At 39.2% G+C, this 24,685-nt stretch overlaps 1 protein-coding gene across 5 annotated transcripts in view; it reads left to right on the top strand.

The window, feature by feature from the left end:
• Window positions 1-24,685, top strand: part of ERBB4 (erb-b2 receptor tyrosine kinase 4) — a 608,029-nt gene that overhangs the window by 423,863 nt on the left and 159,481 nt on the right. For all 5 annotated transcript variants that reach the window (XM_027678007.1, XM_027678006.1, XM_027678008.1 and 2 more), the window contains 8 exons: window positions 1,990-2,055; window positions 7,977-8,095; window positions 11,758-11,899; window positions 13,301-13,414; window positions 14,404-14,530; window positions 18,641-18,714; window positions 20,230-20,320; window positions 21,794-21,993. In XM_027678007.1, the coding sequence (XP_027533808.1) occupies window positions 1,990-2,055; window positions 7,977-8,095; window positions 11,758-11,899; window positions 13,301-13,414; window positions 14,404-14,530; window positions 18,641-18,714; window positions 20,230-20,320; window positions 21,794-21,993 (933 nt within the window). The remainder of the gene's footprint in view (window positions 1-1,989; window positions 2,056-7,976; window positions 8,096-11,757; window positions 11,900-13,300; window positions 13,415-14,403; window positions 14,531-18,640; window positions 18,715-20,229; window positions 20,321-21,793; window positions 21,994-24,685) is intronic.

Below are 24,685 nucleotides of genomic sequence, written 5' to 3'. Positions count from 1 at the left end.
TTTCTCTGTCCCATTCCTGTTGATCAGGAATAGCTAGTTTATAAAACCCACTTCCTGGAGGTCATTTCTATTCTGTTGTGCAAGCACCAAAATGAACTAACAACCTGTATCTTATCAAGCCTCATCTGTTAAAATTCTTCCTTTAATTTGCTGTTTACCTCACCTTCTTTTTAAACTTCCATTCTTATAAATTAATGTGGATGTATTTGCTTTCTGTGCAGGGTTCCAGTAGACTCTTAATAATCATAATAATCATTATTACTGATTAAAGTTGCATTATTCATGCCAGATGGAGTGCCCTCCCTGTCAGCCAGAATGAGTTTGCATTATGTAGTTATAGTACATTTGTGATCTAAATAAACAGATGGTAGAATGTGACAGCAAATTATGTGCTGGTGATGTCAGCAACAATGTTTCCCAAGTATAATTGCTTTAAATGAACATGGATGCAACAAGGAGCTGGTAGCTTTAACAAGGTAGTTGGCATACAGTGTGGTAATTACCATAAAGCATCATCAATAATGCCAAGAATGCTGAGGGAGGAAATTTAGTGACAGAAAGTCCAACTTTGCTGGACTGTTACAGTGGGTTTGCTAGGCTCTGTAACATCTCACAGGAATAAGCACACTGCTAGCAGAGGAGCAGTGTTTTCCTTTGAGGTGATCAAACCTTAAGTGAGAGACATTTTGCACTTTCTCCAGTGCTGTCTCCCATCAGGCCATATGGAAATTCACATAATAGCATCTCAGCAGTATTCAGTGATGAATAAACATTTATTCAAAGACAAGGTTAGGTTCATGTGGTCAAAACTGCAGCATTAAGGACTGTGTATAGTGTTGGATAATGTTTGTGTTGGGTTTCTTGGCTCATCCCTTCAAGTCTGACTGGGGTAAAGGCTCAACTGCCTGCATCTCAGGCCCTTCCACACCTGGGGCTCAGGGTGCAGTAAGACAGGCTCTGTGTGTGTGTTCTGGGAGCATTTGACATTCAGGAGGGAGAAGCACTAGGAGCAGGAGCGTGACTGAGCTCTGGCCATGTTCAGATGGGAGCTGTGGAATGAGATCTTCATTCATTGACAGCACAGACTGGTGGGGGACTCTCTGAATGTTCTCTCAAATGGTGTAAGATGCGGCCAGAGGAGAATGTGCCAGCTCTTTTGTTTGCTTTCCATTTGCCATGACGTAGAGATGTGACCTCGGCTCCCTCTTCCGTCCAAGCAGATATCAGTCAGTAATTACTAGGTAGTTTCTAAAATCTGCCATTGCTAACTCTTCCTCCTCCAGCTGTATTTTGCAGTGGAAGCACCCACGGTTCTTTTTCTTGAGGGACTAAACCTGTCAGCATGTGGAAAGATGATGCAGAGCATCATGTTCAGGTTCAAGCACAACCACAGGCAACTAAAGAAACAACAGCCAGAAAACTATAAATCCTGTAAGCTAAGCTCACAGGTTAAGAGGTTGCATAGGGTACATTTCCCTTACCATAATATTGGACATGCAGACTATACAAACTTTTTGGGAAAAGGGGTAGCTTTCAGTCAAAGGCATTGAGTGTAGCACCCCATAGCTCAGATGACATTGGACAGGAGCTAGATAGCTGTATATCCTTTCTAGCACAGCCATCTCTTCCCCTGTGAAGGAATCAGCAGGTCTCACATAGGCTGTAGAAAGCAACAGTGGGTGATGAAATTGTTCCTTAGTCCTCCAGACTTGCTCATCTTTTTTTTGTTTTGTTTTAAAATGTCCCAGTCGTTATGCATAGCAAAGAGGTATTCAGAGTATAATTCACTTAGATAAGTGGCTGTATTTCATATATGTTTGACACCAGTTCTGGTTATTCAGCTGGCCCTTTTTTACAGGCACTGTTTCGACCTTGGGAAAACATAACCTTCCAAAGGCAGGATGGATCCTCCTCTTTGTCAGTTGCTGGATGTCAAATGAATGAAAGGAAGCCACATTTTTAATCTCTGTCTTTCTGTCTGTTCTGCAGGTGGTCGTTGCCACAAGTCCTGCACAGGCCGATGCTGGGGACCCACAGAGAATCACTGCCAGACCTGTAAGTGTGTGAGCCTGAGAAAAAAGAATCAGAAAATGATGTAGGAGAGATTCTACTTTTTTTTTTTTTCCAATTGTGAAAGGATACTATAAATTCTGGGTTTAGTATAACACTAAAATATATAAGATTTTTTTTCCATATGTTTGTACCTACAGACAATCTGCTTTTTTTTACCTTCGTGAATTATTTTTTTTGTTTCCTCCCTTGTACTTTCTAAGACTGCTTAAGTCAACTTGAATTTTCTTTTTGCTTCTTGTTGGCAACATGGAGCATGGCTCTTGAGAATATTGATGGTTATTTTGGAATACCCTGAAATGAATACTGCAGGAATAGAAAAAACTACAAGGCAGATTTGGAGATCTTTAATGACGACCTGACACTGCAAAGTTCCTGATACCAAAATACTCTGTTAATTTCAGTGGAAGCTTGGGAATAGTAGTTATCTTGCAGAATTGTTCTTTTTATAATAACTTCAGAATGTATTTGAGTTGCACTGAAAGAGAGAATAATAGTTTTTTTGTGAAGGAAGTAACAAGTGAAGGATTGTTCACAATGTCTGTCTGTCCTATTAAATTTAGAGAGCGTTAAAATGAATTAAAAAAAGAGAGTTTCTTCCTTGTGTGCTTTCAGCTTCTTCAGATAGGACTAAAGAGCTAGAAGTGCAGTCACAATATTAGCAGATATTAAAGAGGAGAAAATTGAAAGCTGCCTTTTCCTACAGATTTTTTTCCTTTTTCCCCCTTACAAGAGGGTGAAAATCAGTTGTGTTTACTGGAGTCACTCTTCCTGGGAAATGAAATGGTTGCTGGTAGCTCCCCTAGAGAACACTGCTCCAGCTTGTGCTTGTTTCCTTGGCTGAGTTGTAGATAGGAGGAAGGGACTGTGCCAAATTAACCGCTCTCAAGTGAGCACAGTAACTAACTCTGAGCTGCTGATGGCCCAATGTCATCTGCCTCTTTTGTGGGACATATTAGGAACAGTGTGGCTGTGCTTTTTTCTTTTTTTTTTTTTTTGGCTACTTGGAGCAAGAGATAGGAGGAAATTACAAATTACAAATGGCAAACAGCTTGACATGAATGTTTTATGAGTGAGTAGGAGCAGACAATCCAAGCTGCCCTCCTGTCCGTGGCAACGCGAGGGGCACAGGTGACAGGGCTGCACACCTGCAGAGGCTCTGCTACCCTGCCTGGCGCTGCTTTTCCTTCAGGAGCATCAGCTGGCAAAGCTGATGACAGTTACAGCTCTGCTAAAGTTAACGTGTTCTTATATTACTTTCATGTGGTGCTTTATCTGCAGGTGTGACTAAAAAACCTTTGGGACAGGTTGTAGGAATAACGGTGTAACGAGCGAGGTACAGTGATGCTAAGGAGATTCTTCTTTGTCTGAATTGAGCTAGGATGTCTCCTTCCTTTGTTGACTGTGTGAAAGCCCCAAAGAAGTCAGTGCTCAGAAAGCCTCCTTACATTTGAGAGGCTGAAGTACATTCAAGGTTATGTGCTGAAGTAGATAACGGAAAGGGACTTAAACCCTAGCTGACCAAATTATTTTATATCATGGTTAGAATTAATTAATGCTGGGTTTTTTCTCTGTCTTAATGAGAGGCCTGTTTGTCTATCAAAAGTAGTAACTTTGTAAGAACCTGGGTGATCCGTCCAAACTTAAGGAGATTTATTCAGGCCTTATGTGGTTAGCTTATCCAAGAATAGTTTAAATCTTGGCAGTTATGATCCTGGCTCAGGCCTTGGCTTATGGCAAGTCTGACTGTGTAGCTGCAGAAGTCCATGTGGCAGGATCAGCTACTGTAGTCTCAGCCTCTACAAAGCCCTGCTCTCAGATAACTGAACTGATTTGATGGATTAATGTAGTAATACCAAAGAGAGAAAAACTTATCTGCAGTGCTGTGAAGTCAGAAGCTTAGTAGAGCTGCACGGAAGGTTTGCTCCAGGAGTGACAGCTATCTCTCCTTTCACAGTGACTGCCCTCTCAAATTCAAATAGTGAGGTCAGGCTAAGGCACAACATAGGTTTGAAGTAATAAACTATGGAAACACATACGCCATCGGAGTTTCAGGGAGATACACAGATCACACATTTCTGCTTGAAAGAACCATTCTACAGCTTTTACCTTCAAGCCCATTCTGCAGCCTCTGATTGTCGGGAGTTAATTTTATATCATATACTTCCTCTTTGCCTCCATGACCTCACTGCACCTTGGGCAAACAGCAGGATTGAAGGGAAAGGCTGGCAAAGCACATTTCTTCTTTGTATTTGCTCACAATGTGTTTTTTCTGCAAACTGTGTGAAGCAAAGAATGAGAATACGAGTAGGGGCTCAAAACATAAAAATGCAAGTGGGGCTATGCTTTCACTGCCTTTGTTTCTGACTTGAAAAGACATGCCTGGCTTTCAAGCTCATAAATGTTGTTGTTAGATACAAGCTGGAGAGAGGATGAATGGTATCGTAAACACAGTGTATACCTTAACCTCGTCACCTTGGGAATGCACGTCTTTCAAACGTGTGTAGGAAAACACTTCAGCAGTATTGCATCCCAGTGTCAAACTGTTTCGTTCCTAGAAACAACTCAGAGGTGTGTCTGCATTTTAATAATTTCATTTTTTTTATTGAGTCACTGAGGCAAAGTATTCTAATGAGCCCCGTCACAAGATAAGATTTAAATTGTTTTCCTGGGAAAGGATAAAAAAATGAAAGATCTTAATCCATGTCTTTCATTTCAAATTACATATGGAAAAAAATCAAAATCCTTTGGTTTTTTCATGAATATCATCTACCTGGGTGCTTATGTTGCCTTCCAGCAATGTCTCTGTGTTTCTAGCTCTTTCTGAAACACCACCTGCATCTAACTCCATCCTAAATGTGACAAGAAAATTCATGTATTTAAGAAGACAACTAATAGGAAATTTAAACTAAGCTATTCTGTTAGGAAGATAGAATTTCAGGGTAATGTTTTACACAGTTAACAATCCATTTTGCTTTTATAATTAAAATATTAGTAAATGTTAACTTGGAGAATTTGAAAGCTAGATGATATTATTTGTTTCACTGTCAGGAAAGGATAATGTGGAAATACTTTGAATAAGAATCTGTTTTTCAAAGAATATTGGGGACCCACTGAGTAGAATGTCAACCACTTTAAAAAAATCTTAATAACAAAAGCTTTTACAAGTTATTAATCAAATTTGAAAATCTGTGGTTATGTTGTTATTATTTTTGCTGTTGGTGTCTACTAAGAGTTTTAGGTGGAAAATTGAAACTTTTACAAATTGAATACTTTATTAAAATGACAGATTATGCACTTTGTCCAAGAGGAATGTAACTGAAACAAAAGAGAAAAATCTAAATTAAAATATAGACCCAACTGAGGAAAAAGACAAATAGCCTGTAAATAAAACCTGAAACCTTAAACATTCAGCAAATGCAAAGTGCTCCATGACTCTCTGTGTGTACAGAAGTTTGGTTTGAGCATAATTGTATTTATACAGTCTTTGTGCAGCTGATGCTGCTGAGGAGAAGGTGCCAATGCAGTAAGTGCCCAATTAGAGCAGCAAAAGGTGAGTGAAAGTCTTGTGGGGCAGACAAAGAGCTGAACCAGCAGCTTGGATCAATCAGGGTAACCCAGCATTGCTGCTTGAAGCCAGCATCTTTAATTAAAACCCTTGTATTTCTCTAATAACTTTGCATGTTCATAACACTATTTCATTGATTTCAGTTATTTCCCATTTTTTTCTTCATGGATTTATAGTGTCCTGACATAATTAAAGATTAAGGGAAACAATAAAGGAGACTGATTATTTGCACACATATATGAGGTGCTGCTCATTCCAACCCCAGCACAGCTTATTGCTGTTTCGCAGTGAAATACTGGTAGAGATTGAGTCTCCTCCAGAAACCTCTCCCAATGCATGGAATGTTTTTTCAAGACCTTTAGCGTTTGTCCTTTGGTCCTGGCCCTGACTGTCACAGTTCTGTGCAGAACCCTCTGAATCTTTGGGATCCCACACAGGGTCAGTAGGCATCCAGGCAGGTAGTCGTGGTGACCCTCGTAAAGTCTGATTTGAAACCTGGGCCCTCAGCTGAGGACCTTTTGGAAAGGGCTTAAGTCACAGCTATAAAAATCAATTGATTGCCTTTGGAGGAAAGTGTCTGGGGAAAAAAGCTTCTTGTCTTTTTAAACCAGTGCAGCTTCATACATTTTCTGTGGGGTTACCCCATGGCAATGATTGCAGGAAGCTGAACTGGGGAGTGATGTTTGTTGACCTCTGAGCAAACAGAGTGTTTCAGGACTTCAGACTATATATAGAATTGCTTTGTATTTGTTTTGTTTTGGGGAAAACCCTTCATTGCAGACTGTCTTAGATATGAGTCCTTAAGAATATTCAGAGCCCACTGAGCTCATTTCTGTCATGGTGTGTGGTGCCACTGAAGATATGCCTGACAGGTCCTCCTCAGTCCTGGACTCTCAATAGCAGTTATAATGCACATATGGCATGCAGTGAACCAGAAGATAAATATGATATGTTGTGGCCTCTTCCTAGAATAAAATGTTGGCATTTCTGTTGGCATTGTTTCTTTTCCCAGCAAAATATACAATTAAGGAGAAGAGTGACAAACCTTTGCTACAATTGTAAATTTTTCTTCAGGAAAATTCAGTGTTCCCTATCCTGATTAGCATGGTAGAGGTCCTCATTGAGCTGTGCCTAATCAGAAGGAGAATATGTTTTTTGCAGACATACTTCTCAAGTATTTTGCTGGCAAGGGGACCAGTTCCTCCAGACCAGCCCTCTGGTGTGAGAGGTGCTCTTGGTTCTTTTAGAAAGGAAAAAAGATGGAATTCCTCTAATAGTGCATAATTTTATTCTGTAGATTATAAACAATCACTTCTTTTTGGTTATTTACATTTTTATATCCTAAATAAATACTGTGCACAGCAAGAAGCTTTGGCATTACCTTAAGTATTTTTGACAAGTAGTGGAGGGAATTTGGATTGGAAAGTACTTCTAAAGGAGTTACCAATACATTAAATAGTAGAATTGAGCATAAAGTTGTATGGAATTTTGCATTCTCTTACTTCCTGTAAAGTGTTTTTCGTAGAGAAGTAATTAAATGCTTTTAACAAAATAGATGTTAAAAGTTAATTGCAGAAGCGTAACATCCCAGCTTTTATCACAAGATAGCTGACAGCACAGCTTCCTGGTGTTCTCTAGGTGGTGGTGGTCGGTATAGTCATTTGGATAATATTAATTTATTTTTTTGTAAATTAAGATAGCAGCTATAGCTAAGTGAGGGAAGGAGGATGCTTCACTCCTTGTTTGCACAAGACTAAGCCCCGAGGTACAATGGTGTGGTACTACAATCCAATTGGTAGGTATAGTTGTTTCCCTGTGAATGAAGACAGGATTGTGTTACACAGAATGGTAAGTGGTGTTTCCAAACATGTTCCAAGGTTGTTGTCTGTTCTGTTACCATTTGTCAAACTGATTGCCATAAGGAGCAGCATTTGGCTCTGACATTGATGGCCCCACTCTGAATTTCACTCATTTACTCAGCGTTGCAATTCTTTGTGGGGAAAACACACGTGGAACTGGGCTCTTTTGTGTTTTGTGGGGAGGTTTTCATATCCTGTTTACAAAAACTAATTTGAAAATACTATTCCACCTGACTTTCCAAGGATAAGAGCACACACTTCAAAAATACTTTCTCCACAGTCCTGTAACAACCTGTAGTTCCTAAAGACAGTATCGTGCAGGTATCCTGGAGCATACGAGTGGCCAATACCACCGAAGCTGTTATCTTAAAACTCGAGGGTTTTTCCAGTATGCAGTTTGTTGTTTTCCTCAGTGTGCAGTTAAAGAGCTTTCTGCTTAGTCCTGAACCTGACATGGTGATTTTTCCTGCCTCCCCCAGTAACGAAGACGGTGTGCGCGGAGCAGTGTGATGGACGGTGCTACGGGCCCTACGTCAGCGACTGCTGCCACCGGGAGTGCGCGGGAGGCTGCTCCGGACCCAAGGACACCGATTGCTTTGTACGTGTCAGGCTCCTCGTTTTCTTTTTTCCGGCAGTCACGCTGCAAGTTCTTTATGCTTCCATCCCTGAAAGGCACAGCTTTGTCCCTTTTAATGTACGGCGTGCACGCTCCCACATTCAGACTGCTAAATTTTAGCGTTTCATATTTTTCGTATTATATTAACGTTACTTATCTACTTAATATTACCCATTAACAGACTTTTGAGATTTGTAAATACAGATTTGGACCCATTAATATGCTAATCTCTGTAATTTTTATCTTTTGCTTTTCCAAAATGAACTTTTAGAGGTGATGGGAAATTTTTAGTCGTATTTATCACTACATTTGAGCATTGCTTTTATTACTGCTGTGTGTGCTTTTCATATGAAAGTCAAGAATACAATTTAGCTTCTCTGTGAAAGGTGTTCCCTGTTAATTTAATTCAAATTCAGCTTTTTTACCTGGCATCCTTCTTCATGGAGATGGAAGGGAAGTGGTTTCCAAAATGTTCTACCTCAATTGCATGCTACTACATGTACTTCAGATGGAAAGAGTAACTTTCATGGAAACAAAAGATGGAAATGGGTAACTTTTTCCTGAAAGAAGCAGACAATTTGAACATACAGGCCTTTAGAAGAATTTATCTTGTTTGTAGTCCATTATTTGTAAGAGCAACTTTAAAACCCAACTCTGACCTCAAAAAATATGTAGCTTGTCACGCTGGGTTGCAGAGACACATTTTGCTACTGTTTTCGGGGGAAGCAAACCTAAAGTCTAAAGAAGCCTAGAGCTAGAACATGCACAGAGAACTGGATTTTCAAAGGTACTCACATGATTGAAGAGAAAAATATCTAGGGAATTGACTTCCAGATAGGACTGGGAGGACAGTGTGGAAAATTGCAAATGTTTTGAAACTGTGGGTGAGTCGTAATGAACAAGCAAAACTGAATCTTTCTGTGGCTGGCCCTGAGACTTGTTCACTGTTCAGGTATCATTTGATAGTGGTAGGTGTCGTATTTCAAAACCACATTCTAAATGTTGTTCTTTGGCTCCTGATGGAATGCAGTGGTGGCCACTGCTAACAGGTTTTACTAAAGCTGTTCTCTGTGGCTTTGCATGAGTAGCACATGTGGTGTGGCTGATCCAGTGCTCACTGGAAGTTCTGTGTTGGCTTTGGACTGGAGAGATGGGAAAATAACATTCTTTCCCGTGTCATGTACAATCTAAATAGGCAAAGGGAAGTGGAAAAATGCAGTTATTGTTCCCATATGAGTGTTGAGGAACATTCTGAAAGCTGATGTGTTGATATATGCCCATTTTCAAAGGTTAAGGACAAGTTATTGGCAGCGTAAGCTGTGTAGTAGTGCAGCCTGCAACAAAAGGAGTTAGACTCCCTGAATTGTGGCAGTCATGGAAATATGTATGCTAAAGATCAACTAGCATGTTTGTTCTGATCCAGCAGAGAAGCACCCAGGGCTTTATTCTCATTTAGTCCTAGCCCCAGAGCAATGTAAGAGAAATTCAGCAGGAGTCTGGCAATTTTCAGGACTAGTCATTACTTGCTTTGACACAGTGGGTGAAAAGTGTAACCCTTTAGGCTATAGACAACTGTTCTTAGCTTTCAGCTGAGACACAGAACTTTGTTTTTCCCTGTGCATTTCCCTGTGCTTTGTTCACAAATTAGTGGCGTTAAGCACAGAATGCTAGAAATTTGCATATATTACTGAAGCAATTATAAATGTATACAAAGCATTTTAATAATAAATTAAAAGTTCCAAAATCTTCTAGATGAGTTTTTGCTGAGAACTGCCATCTCTCCAAAGAGTATTGGTGTGCTTTATGCATTTGCTAAATCATTATCAGAGAATTGTTATGTAAATGATAGAGTACCTTTTAAGTCAATATGTAAGAAATGGGCTGAGGAAACAAACTAAATTAGTATATAAGCAAAAGTACAGTTTATGAAGCATTAAAAATTCTTTAGTGTATTATGGCAGCTTGCAACAGCATCCCGTTGTAAATATGGTTTTAATATTTATAGATAAAATTCATCCATCCTCCTCCATATGCTGCCATACAATCATTTGCATATTCAGTTCTAAAAGCAAGACAGTAATCATCATCTGACATAACTACAATCAAACATGCTAAAGCAAAGTTTTAAAGATGTTCTCATCTTGGATTCAAACCAGATCTAAAACTTGAAATGCATAGGAGGGCCTCATTGAGTGCCCAGTGGAACCAGAAAAGTGACACCTGTTGGTTGGGTGGACTTCCCATCCAGTTCTGAGTAAAGTAATTGACTGTATTTATCTTTGTAAGGAAAAAAAAAATCTCTTTCTGTGAAAAACTGACAGGTTTTGTAATAGGCATTTTAAAGAACCAGAAAAGACAGAATCAGCAGTTTGGCTTAGCTTGCTCCAGGACAGTGCCTTCATCATGGATCCCCCTGCTTGTCCTTTCCAGCAGCATATATTGTCCTTGGGTGCATTATTAGCCTCTCCCTTCTGAAATCTTCTGACATGACAAGTGATCTCCCTCAGTCCGAATGGAGATAAGGACTGTTAGTAAAAGCAACAGAACAGAGGAATCCTTTTTCACTTTTCTCTCAGTCCCAGCCCTGGAGGGGAGGGGACAGGACACATATGTTGGTATGCTTGTTGACTCTTTAAAGATACAAAACAATCTGGATTTTTTAAAACCTGGAAAAGGACCAGAAGGATTCATTCCTAGACTAATACTTCTGAAACAACGTGGAAGACAGGTTAGTGAGGAACCATTATCCAGTAACAGTGGTTGCTTAAACTGCTAGAGAGATCCAAGCCAGGCTACAGCTTTTGTATTCATATAAATCTGACATTCACGGTATGCTTTGTAAAAATTGCTCCAACGTTTTTTTATAATCTGTGGTTAAAACCATAGACACGATATGTAGTGATAAGGAATGTCAAAATCAGTGGGTTTTTTTTCTATTACTAATTATCAACCTTGCATGATCAATTATTTTCCCTGCATACCATTACTTCCATTATCCACACACTCGCCTCTTCGTTTGTCAGGGTCCTGTCCTCTGTCAGCTGTGCACGGCAGAGCTTGAATGCTAAGTGGTTCTAAGTCCTATTTTCTTTTCTCAGTGTGTGAAGCAACTGACCTTGTTAAACTTGCCACTTAGGGAAATGACCCCCTCCTGTGCTGGCTCAAAAGAAGTTCTTATCCCTCTTGCTTTCTAATTGGGAATTTTAGTTTTCAGCTGGATGATGGACTCATGCTGTAAGGAATCTAAAGGTTCGACCTCTGAAAAAGTCATTAGCATTTGTTTAGACTGACTATGATAAATAGCTGCTCACTCTTGGCAGTTTCAGAATGTGCTATCAAGTTGTGAATTAGTTGATTGCAAGTAGTAACAGTAGTTATGAAACAAACTACAGCGTTTTTTGTTTTTGTAGGAAGTGTTGTAACAGTTAACGTTTCAAATTAAGGAGGCTCACTGAACCTGCTTAATTTGAAAAGTCATGTATTTGCCAAGATCCTAGCAAGAAATGTTAAGTAGCCAAAATGAAGCTTAGAAAACTATGTATCACATGCCTTATGTTGGAGCAAGTCTGTCTTTTAAACCTAAAAAAACCCAAAAGCAGCTATATGATTTAATTTAATATTTTTTTGTCTCCCTTGTTTTGCAGGCCTGTATGAATTTCAATGACAGTGGTGCATGTGTCACACAGTGCCCCCAGACTTTTGTATACAACCCTACCACCTTCCAGCTGGAGCACAATCACAATGCCAAGTACACCTATGGTGCTTTTTGTGTCAAAAAGTGCCCACGTAAGTGCTGTGTTACCTGACTTCTCCTGCAGTGAGGGAAAGTTTGAGTTGCATTTCAGGAGCCTTAAAAACAATGAGTGCATAGCACCATCTCTCAAACCCCTCCACGTTGCTCGCAGCCTGTAATAACTCCATCATGTGTTAACTAAAGTTAGTGACGTTCTGGGTTTCTGACACTTCCCAAGCATCCTATAGTAATTTTCCTAAAGAAAGGGACTTCACTAGGTTTCTGTTTTCATGACCACTGCTTGTTACATTCATGCAGTAGATGAGTATTTTCAAATTTCAAAACAAACTGTTAAAATACTTAGTGGAATTGTGAAAAGGTAGAAATTTTTGTTTCAGGAAAATAACAATCCAGCACCTGGCACCAAATGCTTTCATGATGCTGTTGCCCTTTTCTTAATGTGGAATAATGATGATTTGACAGAAAGCTACTCCAAATATTTTCTGAGCAGTTCTGTCCCAATCAGGAATAAACACGTAATGCTGACAACAATGCAGTCTTAAAACTCCAGAGTAAAATTAGAGGGGAAGAGGGAGTTAAAAAAAGAATAATCCCATGCATGTGAAAAACACATGCTTCTGAGATACCAGCCAGATGATGACAAGTAACATTAAAAATTACAGGGTCATCACTTACACCATCTTTGAATCTGCTGGTTTAGTTAGAAAGAAAAATAAAGGAAACAGTGTTCTTGCTCTCCTTTTCATTCCTACCAAGGTTTACAGTTGTGTTGTGTGATCTGTAATAAATGGAACCATAATTCAACCCAAACCAAAATTCAAATTTTGAATCTCTGTGAAGGAGTTCAGATTGACAGTAGGCTGAGGCTGTCTGTAAAGGCTTAGTTCTGTCCGTAATAGTGGTGGATTATTTGAAGAAAGATTGAGGTTTTTATGAACCTGGTATACCGTGCACAATAAGGGATATAATTCTTTGCTTAAATACTTCATTGAGCTTTTCCCATTTTTTTTCCTTTCTTAACAGCATTAAGCTTTCAATTAGGAAGGATCAGTCTATATCCCCTTTGACAGCTGTTTTATGTGGCAAAATTTAAATACTTGCCATTGTCTTGTACACTGGTTTATGTCAGATGTATAGATTTTTGTGTTTGTATGAAAAAGGGCACACCATCTTGTTTTGTTTCTCTCCAATGACTGTAGCTTTTTTTTACTACAAATAATAATAAAGCTAAACTAACCATTCTGTGGTTCACTCATTTTCATAAGTCTACAAAAACGTATCTTTGCTTACTTGTACGCTTCTGAAAACACTGAATGGTAAATGTTAATGTCAATGGAAAAGTTCTGAGGCAACAATATGTATTGACAGAGTCCAAAAACTTGTGTCCCAGCACTATTATTCACTCTCTTCCAATATATTCTTTTTGTCTTTAGACAACTTTGTGGTAGATTCCAGCTCTTGTGTTCGTGCGTGTCCAAGCTCCAAGATGGAGGTTGAAGAAAATGGTATTAAGATGTGCAAGCCATGCACTGACATTTGTCCTAAAGGTAGGGAGCAGTTCGGTATCAATTTTCTTGAATGCAGCAGAGCAGGGTGTTATTTTGGCATGAAATACCCTTCATGAGTGCATTGTAGAATATTAACAGCCTTTCTTGAAAGTTTATTGAGTTGTAATGGTGATACAACCAAACTAATTACTTTTTATTAGATACAAATGAAGGGGATTTCTCTGTTGGTTTTAGAGAAATCTGAAAGAATTCTTGCTCATGTTATTTTAATGACAATTTTTTCCTGGAGGTGTTTTAGAGCTGTCCTTTTATCATTCCAAAGGGGGCCATCAAAAAAGCCCTGACTTCAATGTATGGTATGTCTCATACTTCTCAATACAACATTAGGTGTCCATATATTTCCTCTGTTTTTTAAAAGTATCTCTCTTTTCCCAGAATCTTCTACCTCCTTTCTAAGTGTCTAAAACAGAGTAGTGATTCTGCTGTTGAGAAGACTGAAATCTGTAGGTTACTTTGCTGTCCTAGACTCCAGGAGGGAGACTTTCTGCTCCCTGCTTGAAGGTCTTCAGAGCAAATCACCATCATTTTTCCCATATAGGCCTGTGCCACTTTTCAGTCCTAGTGGAAGCCATATCTGGCTTAGTTGCAATAAAGAACCTTTTTTTTTTCTGGTTGGATAGATCATTTGATGCATGAAAATATACATGTAGTGTTTCCTACTCTCTCAGGAGCAAAGCTAATTTATATGTTTATGGCTGGATTGAGTGGTATTTTGTGTGGTTGATACTTGCCTTTAGATCCCCCTGTAAAATACCTTAACCTGTGTACCAGGATGTCCTTCTGTGGCAGGTACTTTAGTTTATTGTTTGTTTTAAATTGACATGTGCTCCCTTGGGAATATGGGTCCCGGGGTGCTGTTTGAACACCTCTCTGCTGAATGAAATGAAGATTCGTGTCTATAAGGTCAACGTGTTTTGATTCAGTAATTGTTTTTCCTAGTTCTTTACATAAGCTCCTTGTTTTGGCAGCATGTGATGGCATTGGAACAGGGAGTTTAGTGTCAGCTCAGACGGTGGATTCCAGCAACATTGACAAGTTCATAAACTGTACCAAGATCAATGGCAACCTTATTTTCCTTGTAACTGGGATTCATGGGTAAGTGAGAAAATATTATGTCATGGTACCAGCTGAAACCAATTGCATCCACCTCTTAATGATGGCTGCAGGCTTCTTTGATGGAATAGCAGATAAATTAGTTTTCTACCTTCCATTATGAAGGAAACCATTGCCTTGATTCTTAAGATTCAACCTCTAGGAAAAGAAAGGATGAATCAGGTTGTTTGCACTAAAAAGAGAAAAGACAACTATGATTTTTGGTTGCTTTATGAGATCCTCAATACTAGCTTACAATAATGGCTGATTGGAGAATAGAAGGGAGAAAGGGAAGCTACCTTCCATGAGTTTGGTTTAAATCTTGCATGACCAGTAGTCTAATGTGCAGAATATGCAGAGAGAGAGCCTTGCTTAGCATAACTGATCGCAGCCTGGGTGGCTGTCACTGCATATACGTACCAAGTATCCAAGTTTCAATTGCAGCCATACACAGAACTCACTGGTATTTAAATCTATTTTTTGGTTTAAATATGGCTGCATATTGAATTAACCTTAGTAAGGTTGAAGATGTGGAGATACAAAACCAGTGTTTTCAAGTCTCTCCGGTGTGTTCCTCTGGAGGAGAATACATCAGCCAGATAACTGGTGCCTTGCTGTTCAGTTTGGCCCAATGTGGGTTTGCCATTGTAGCAAAGGTGAATTCATGGGGCAAATGCTGCAAGGGTGGGACGTGCCCAAGGAAGACAGATGTCCTGTGGTTTGATGTTCAGGTGAGGTCCAGTGCAGTGCCACTTTCTTTCATTGTATTCTTTCTGTCACTGAGAGAACACACATTCATTTGTATCTTCTTACTAATTCAAGCCTTCATGTTGTAATCAGCCATGGTGGATTACATGTGACACTTTGAGGTATTTTTAGACCTATTAAAATGAACAAAATTGTCAGAATGCACAAGTATGATTAAACCCTCTTATCCCTTTGTTGTGATAAGTATACAGATATTTTGTGGTACATTAACAGTATAAAATATTCAATTTCTTTTACCAGTGTGTAGGTTTCAAATTTTAGCTTGCTTTTTAGATTCCTCTGAGCTTTCAGCATTGCTTGCAACTAGTTGTCAAGAATTGATACCTGAAATGCAGTTCCCAAGCCAACTCCATGTTTGCAGCTTTATGGCATAACAAAAGTGTGATTAATTGAATGTCTGCAGATTGATCTGAAGCAGAATTCTGTCATGAGTAGTGCCTGCAGATTTTCCTTTAGTCTTTCTATAGATTCTGATACGTTTAGATTATAATGAAGTGGCTGACACAAGGCTGGCTGGCTTAGAGTTCCCTACTAGGTGAGGTGGAAAGAAATTACTTGTTTCCATGATTTGTTGCAGTGATTGGTTGTAACGCTTCACCTACTACTTGACTGCAGCCCTGAGCAAGACAGCTGACAGCCCACTTCAGTGGGGCCCTGCAGCTCAGTGGTTCTCAAAAGGCCAAGAAATGTGAACTTTGAGTCTGTAGCTGGTCTTCTCATCTCTTCAGCAGGGAGTGCAGTGGGAAAGGTTAGTGTAGCATAGGGAGGAAGAAGGACTTTTGTTCAAGTGGTTTAAGGAAATGCTGCTTGGAACTTGCTGAAACCCTGGAGGAGGTAACACAGTAGTCAGTGCTCAGGCCATCACTTTCTGATCTGGTCAAAATGACTGGCCAAGAGGCTGATGTAAATCTGTTAGAGCTCACAGGACAGGAAGGAATCAAGTAAATGCAAGACAAGCAACTACAGACCATGAGAAATTTTGTGTGGATTAATTCAGTGCATTACATGGAATGTAATTTTGAGTGTAAGAACTGCTTTTGTTGCAAAAGTTGTAGTAGCTGCAATGTTATGAGACAAGTCTCATTAAAAAAATCTACCTAAATTAAAGGAATCAAACCGAGTCCTGAATTAAACTGTATTCACCTGAAAAATATCTAAATTTGGACCATAAGCAGAGGGCTAAAATAGTTTGTTCGATTTTATAGAAGAATAGGCAATGTTGAAACTGTGCAACACTTAGTCTCCCATTCTTCATGAAGAAAACTCACATCAGCAAGTCTAAAGTATAAGGACACTGTGTTCTGCAGCCCTAAATTGTTCTACAGCATAAATTACAGTAGTATATATTAAAGGAAGAGAAGAAGATTGGAGAATGAATCTCATAGTAGCTATATTTCTAGAACAGGCTTTTGTTTAAGATTTCTGTTACATTTTGCAACTCAGTAATATAAAAGGGAAATTAAAAAAATTACTGTACCTACACAATTAGTTTATTATAAATGGACAGTATAGAATAACAGCAGTCTTACATATTTCCTCTAGAACTTTTACTTAACTTCTTTTACAAATTTGTTTCCTCAGAGTGAACTGCAGCTTTTAGAGGGGTGAATTTTTAGTGTTTTATACAGAATTATTTATAGTATTTTATATATAAATTTGATAATTATGAGTTGACTTTACTAGCGACCAGAAGTTAAGTGGGATGAAGGTGGACCTAAATTTTACTGAGTCAGTAGTACTTTTCTGAGGCAATGTGTATGGATAAAGTGATCTTTATTAGGATACAGATCTGCTGCCCAAGACAGACACAGAAAACACATTGGCTGCAAAATGGGTAGGACCTGTATAGGTCGGATGCAGCCTTGTCTCCACTGTTTTTTTCTGATTGGGGTGCTAAAAACTCCAACTGCCTTCTGCTTGTGTTGCTGCCTGTGACAGGATGGGATATACCAAGGAGAGCTGTGATTTTAAGGATGGACACCCCCAGCTCTAGCAGCAGATGCTACCTCCTCCTTCCCCCCACCTTGCAGCAGGAGCAATGAGCCCTCAGTGCTCACCAGCTTCTTAACTTCCCTTTAGTTGTCCACTTCCAGTTTCACAATGAGCTGGAACTAAGTTGATAAAACATATCAGACATTTACCTGTTTAAGGGGCTTAACTGTTTATCTGCATTTTTAAAACTATCTTATCTTAGAATTTGGAGATCCAATTCAGCAACCTCATGTTTATTACAGGCAAGGGTTTTCCTTTTTTGATGTTAATGCATTTTGAAAGCAAAGGTACTGTATTTCTGTTAGGTAGTCAAAACTTGTTATTTTGTTTTCTGAGAGCCCCAAATTGTTAAAATTGAGCATATTTGATGCTTCTGTGGTCCACTGGGCTTTATGCTGAGGTTCAAGGACTCATTTTGTTGCTGCTAGCCTGGAGTCACCTCCAGGATGGTTAGAAGTGACCTCATCAGTCTGTCATCACATAGACTTGTGAGGCCTCTCCCCAAAGACCCCCTAGTTGATTACCTGCATGTTTCAATTCCAAAAATGATGTGTCCTGGAAAGCAGAAGGAGGAGAAGGGGAAATGCATGCTCCAAATTTACTGTGGATGTTTCCTACTCTCAGCAAACCCATGAAAATACCAACACATGATATTAAAGAAAGATTTTTTTTTTTTAAAGAATTTTTGTTTGGTATAAGCTTCTGGTTGGCTTCTTAGGGGGCCAAAGTTTTATTTACTAAGTGATGTCACTCTCAAAATCAAGGTCAGCTTCATCTTTCTATGCTGTAGCATATCTAGTTTTGAGATTTTAGGTTTAGGGGCTTATTTAATTTCTCTTGTGACAAACTTGCTTGGCAGAGACCTGTATTTTTTGACGTTCCCTGTTCAACACCTTTTAAAAAGTGTGCCCTTTACATGCCACCTATCAGGAACTGCTGGCATGGTCTTAGCTTTGTTTTCTTTATAGCTTGTCACTTGTTTGAGGAGCAGTTTTGTCAGTCCTGGTAGTACAGTATTGCAGCTGTACCATTTCAACTAGTATTCCCAGAAAAAACATTGAAAATTCATTTTTTTTAGAGAGGTCACCCATGGTTGGTTAAAATTCCTTCATTTTCCATAGCATAAGTATTTGCTAAAACATTAATGATGTTAAGCACCCTTATTTTCCTTCAAGATGACTTGGAAGAAGTTAGACACAGGTCTACAAGGACAATACGATGAAGAAATCTGGCTCATATGCTTCCTAAAACCAAAGTGTTGAGCACCTTAATGCTGCTTTCTACATGGTATAGCTTTGAGAACCTAATCTTTTATTATTTATAGCATCACATTATGTGTTTTTAATCTTTCAGAGATCCGTATCACACAATTGCTGCAATCAATCCAGAGAAATTAAATATCTTCCAAACAGTGAGAGAGATAACAGGTAACACACTTCTGATTTCCTATAATCTGGACTTCTCATTTTGCATTTATGGCTGTCACTTGTTGGGTTTTTCTGAAGAACACAGGGTACTTTTTTCTTTGAGCTCATCCTGCTGTCATTTTTATTAAAGTTTAATGCAGAACAACTTCAATATTAGTTGACATTCACAAGTGTGTTGTCCTTTGCTCATGAACACAGGATACCCATTATATTTGGGGTACCAAGACCTTACTGCCAAGTGGACAAGGGATCTTGGTCCCATCTAGCAAAGCAGGACAAGTGTTGCAAGGGGGGGCACCTAGTGAGGAAAATGGTGCTGAAATGTGGGAAACAATTGTCTTCATCCGAAAATATTTGAAATATGCCTTGGAAAAACAGACAAACCAATCTGCTTTTATTAGCTACTTCCCTTGGTCTAACAGAAGATGCTGCTGCAAATTAGCTTCTGTAATTTAAAGATAGATGTATAATGTGTGGAGTGGTAGTGCCTCCCATTTTTTGTGACTTTTCAGTGGGGTCATAGAACTAGAACTCAGTACTTTTGTTTTCTTGCATTTTGCTTCTCGTTGTTTCATTTGGGGGACAGGGAGGAAGATACTACAGCTCTGAGTTCTTATTTGATTGCTGATTATGCAGAGATAGGGAAATGCAAAAAAATAATTCTATTACATGCACAAAAAAAATACCTTTGGGCACTACAGCTTGGTTGTAGCTGGGTAGAGCTCAACAAGTGTTAGGCATTTGAAACAAGTTCTCTCCCACATGCTTTACCTCTCAAAAGTTGTATTTTTCAGCAAACCAGTGGGATTAAAACTGAAAGCAGGCTCTTTGTCTCCCCTTAATTAATGTCAAAAATAATCTGGCATCTGGATGGCTGTAATTTGCCATTCTTAAGAACAGTAATTAACAATCTGAGTTCTGCTACTTAAGTGAAATTACCTCTGTGCTTAACTATGTACTGCATTTCAGTCCACTAGTGAGTCAAAACCATCAGGAACTGCACTCTCTGGAAGTCTGTGTAGCACAAAACAAGTGGTCTGACCCACCTGTGCAGAGAGTGCTCTGGTGATGAACAATCCTCACCTCAGAAATTAATGTTATAGGAAAGTCTTGCCATTTTTAGTGAATCATGATGGAACTCTCGACTTCTGGCCTAAGTTTCTAGCACGTTTTAAAATGGCATGGTGTTAATTCAGGCAAATCTTCATTTTATCTGCTGCTGCTGTTTACAGAAGGCTGGGAGGCCTTGCAAGGTTCCAGCCCATGTTTGGGTTCTCCCTCACTGTGGCTGCTGACAGTGGATGCAACGCTGCTGTGACCAGTCCTCCTGTGCTTTCTTGGAGGAGACAGTGGTGAGCAGCCTGGTATTCTGCAGCATTCCTTATTCATTTCTTTGTCTCAAACCAGCACTGTCTTTCATTTATAGGCTAGGCCTGTCATAACTCATGTATGTGGTAAAGCAGTCTTCATGGTTGAAGTTATTGATGTTCATGTGTTCACCTTTTCCTCCTTCAGGGTATTTGAACATACAGTCATGGCCTGAGAATATGACAGATTTCAGGGTGTTTTCCAACTTGGTTACCATCGGTGGAAGAGCTCTCTATAGGTAAGGTACTTGCTCTGTTGATGGAATAATTTTTTATTAGTATTCAATGATTCTTTGTTCAGTAGCACAGAATGCAGCATGCTGCATTCCTGACGGGAAGGACATAATAAATTGATTTATTTTTTTCTTTGTTCATTACCAGTATCTTTGCTAATCAGTTTTTTATAATGGATGATACCTTCTGAACACAATTATTAGAAAAAAAAGTATTGGTTCGTGGCTGTAGCTATTAACTCATTGTCTGGAACTTACATTTTATGGTTTAAAATACCTTGTGAAGAAATATAATTTAAAAGACATGAATAGTAGAACTTAGCCCCATTATTAGGAGTTTGTATGGTCACAGTTGGAAGTGCAGGCTCATGTGCCTGAAGAACAATGTGGTTTTAAGAAGAGATAAAAGATAAGTACAAAGAAGAACACTCAAATCACTGAGGTACCTTGCAGGTGGGAGTGTATATGAGCAGGTGTGAGCGTTGTGTTTACCAGGGATGTTTCTGTCTGAAAACTCATTTGAGAAACTGGTTCAAAGAGAAGAAAATGTGGTGAGAAATAATGGGGAAAGCACAAGGAGGTACTTAAGTGATATATAGGTATATAGATACATATACAGCAACCCCTTGTTACACATTGTGGAGATGAGTAAATCAGGCACAGGATTCTGCTGGCATCTTAAATAGCAGCCTGAGCAGAATATGAATAGCAGTGAAACCTTGAGGTTGAATCACAGCATTCTGTTTCGAAGCAGCAATTTTTATTTGGAACAGCTGGAAAACAATTACAGCCATTAAAATACAATAACTTAAAGGATGCCCAGAAACTGGATATTGTCTTCACTAGTCTTCGGTCATAAAATATGTGCAGTCGTTTCCATGTTACACAATCATTTACTGTTGCTTTGATGAAAAAAGATGATAACCACATATTACAACAAAAGAAAAATGAAATGTAGAAAGTTGACTGTAAAAATTTCCTTGAAAATAACAATTTCTTCCTGTATTACTTTAAATGACATTAATTTGATGCCTGTCAGAAGATGTTTGAATATATTTTGCATGACTTTGTCAGCTTCTCCATAGCATATAAACAATCATAGTATTAATGCTGTTGAAAAAGAAATCTGAATTTTATTCAGTTTTCCTAACAGCACTTTATCTCAAAAAATCTGTTAATGGATGAAATGGAATTACGTGAGGAGTTCTGCTGGCCTCCTTGGCCTACTACTGTGAGCATCACAGCTTGTAGCATCTCAATTCTTACAGGACTCATCATTTTCTAGGCAGTAGAACTGGAGGTTGACTCATAAAATATTTGTGTCACCCCAAAATAAAAGTCTTCTGACCAATTCTCAGTTTTTCCAGAAAGATCATCTTGCCACTAGGAACTAATTCCAGTGGGAAATTTCCAGCCAGCTCTAATAGGTTCTGCCTTCTTGAGCTAATTCCTGTTCTCTTACTTTTGTTCTCATCACAGTGGCCTTTCCTTACTCATCCTAAAGCAGCAAGGCATTACCTCTCTGCAGTTTCAGTCCTTGAAGCAGATCAGTGCTGGCAACATCTACATAACAGACAACAGCAATTTGTGCTACTACCACACTGTCAACTGGACCAGCCTGTTCAGCACACCCAGTCAAAAGACAGTGATCCATCGGAATAAGAGGGCAGAGAACTGCAGTAAGTACTGCTGCTCACAGCACATCATCTTCTCTATGGCTGCCTCACCTGGGGCGAAAGGGATACAGTTACAGATGGGTTACAGTGCAGAGAGCAGGTCAGAAACTCAGCTGATGTCTTTTGGAGCTCCACGGACATTAGTGGAGATGAGCTCATTTACAGCATTTAAGGATTTGGATCAGTCTGCCTCTGTAGGAAAAGGAAAATTTTTAAGGCATGAACAAATGAAAGGGAGCAGAGAGAGCCCACTGCTTCCTTACCATGATGTGAATTCTCCAGGGTAGAGATCCAGTTTCACAGATATGAATCATGAAGGCTCTGATTGGAGTCTTCATGACTTTACAGACTCAAAAACTACAGCCCTTTCCTTATGAAGTGGGATTAGCATATTCTGCTTCCCCTACCCTGCCTCGTCCAAGTGGCCTTGTCTTAATCCAGAAAGGTCACTTTTGGGACTGACTTTGATCACTGCCATCCCCCTTTTTGTATTTGTCCTATCTGATAAAGAACATTAGTTTTAATTGGGCCTAATTGTCTGTCAGGAAAGCTCACATGCCAGTACCTGGGCTGAGATCATAGTACTGAAAAGACAAAGAAACCTCTGTAGCAGAAGATGCAATTTGCTTATACAGAAAACAGGCAGTAAATTGCATTAATACAAGCGTATTGCACCAGCAATACAGCTAATTTTAAGCATCTGTTAGACTGCTAGCAAGAGAGGAGATTCATTGAATTGCTGTATGCTTAAGTGATATTTCTGGGGTTTGTGCTTTGACCAGCCAAAAATGTTTTCTTTGGGGTTTTTTTGAGGCTGTGATCCTACTTTTAACTTAAGTTTTAGTTCTTTTTTTGTTGGTTTGTTTGGGTTTTTTCTTTTCTTTTTCCCTCCCCTCCCTTTCAAGTACTATTCTGATCTGCTTTGAAAGATTTTGTGACTGCACTCATCACTGTAGTACACCTTCAGTGTTAGGTGAAACACAACGATAGCTTTGTCACTGCTGCTCAGTTACTTTTCTAATCTCTTCTACCATGTTAGAGCTACAGAAAGTACAAAGTCTTGTTTGGTAGGTCTCTGTGTGGTTTTGTTGTGGGGTATTATTATTAATCATAATCTTATTATTAGGCTGTCTCTTTGCATGCAAGTTAAAAAAGTGAAGGTTAAAAAATGCCACTTGCTGTCGATGTATAGACAGTGTAATCTGATCAAAGAAGGCTCTATTTTCAACACACCCAACTTTATCTTGTTCTGATTTAGCTCAGTTGCTCAACATGGGTGAGCTTTGTATCGTTGTCTTAATGGCTTCTGTTCTCTTATTTTTCGTTCTTTCCACCTCAAGGCTTTTTCTTTTCTTTGAGTTCTTATTTTCTTTGAGTTCTTCTGAGGGAGAAGAATATTTGAACATTGAATAAGGTCAGCCTTGCAAGGGGAAAGCATGTGTTTTCTGGAACATTCAAGTCCCTTGAAATTTGGAGGAAAGCTCCTGACTTCCCATGAATAACAAAGCCTTCAGTCTTGCCAACTGAAGCATTTAGGGATGGCTTGTAGTTCCAGTGTGCAGTCTGTTTTTTCCTGCCCCCAAATAGAAAACCTGCTATGAAAAACAGTGTATTAATTGGCAAATGGAGATGCTACCAAGAAAGAGAATCACATCTTCCCAGGGATGGTGTGCTGCTGTGCTTTCCCCTGCAGAGTTACAGGATCAATTGGTGAAGAACCACCTAGTTCTGTGCTAGCAGGCTAATAACAAGTATACTTCTTATGTCAGGAATGCAGAATTAGCCTTTTGAGATTTCCCATAAGGAATTCCTTGGACTGACAGAAGTCTGAAGAAGCACAAGGTCTTGATAACCATGCAAGAGTCACTGGGGTTATATTCCAAGATCCTGATGGTCCCATCTTGTGAGGAGATACATGAACTTGTGAACCTTCCATAGAGCACAAGTTTCCTCTCTACCACAGGAAAAACTGTTGACCATGGGAGAAAAATTGTGCTCTTGATGCCTCATGTCTCATACAGTAATGATTCTTCTTTGCTTCAAGCTCTCTATGACTTACCATATGTTAGAAGAGAATGGGAAAATCACTTGGAGGTAAACTTTGTAAGGTGCTTTTTCCTTTCATAGGATGGTGTCCCAGTTGTTTAACTAGTTTTGAGAGCTTGGGGACATAGCTGAAGACATCAGTTTGGAAGATATTCCCATATTAGTTGTCAGGACTCCTTTGGCAAATACCTCTTTGCCCTTTCCTGGGATACTCACTTTGAGTCCCTTTGAAACTGCCACAACTACTGAAACATGGGCTTCCAGGGCAAACAGAAACTTGGATGTGCTGTCTCACAGCCCTCACACTGTATGTTTTGTCACTATATTTGCACAGAAAGGGAAAATGTAAACTTTATTTCACTTCTAGCTTGTTGAGGATTTGTTCTAATAGAGACTCGTCATTTTCCAGAAAGAAAAATACTCCTGAAGACAATTTAGGAGCTTTAACACCATGGGAATCTTAATGAGGAAAACAAATCTCATTCATTTCATTTTAAGAAGTCACAATGTCAGCTACAGTGCCAAGGGCCCTTTTAAAAGTGGACTCTAACCTGTGTTCATTAAACAGACTTTGTATAATGAACATAGGCCAGGGGCCAAGTGACTCCAATCCAACTCCAATGGCAGTGCAATCGTAACAGGGAACAGT

Source organism: Neopelma chrysocephalum, unplaced genomic scaffold (assembly GCF_003984885.1).
Source record: "Neopelma chrysocephalum unplaced genomic scaffold, ASM398488v2 Primary Assembly neopelma1_44, whole genome shotgun sequence".
Taxonomy (NCBI): Eukaryota; Metazoa; Chordata; class Aves; order Passeriformes; family Pipridae; genus Neopelma; species Neopelma chrysocephalum.
This window is presented reverse-complemented; position numbering and strand designations above follow the sequence as displayed.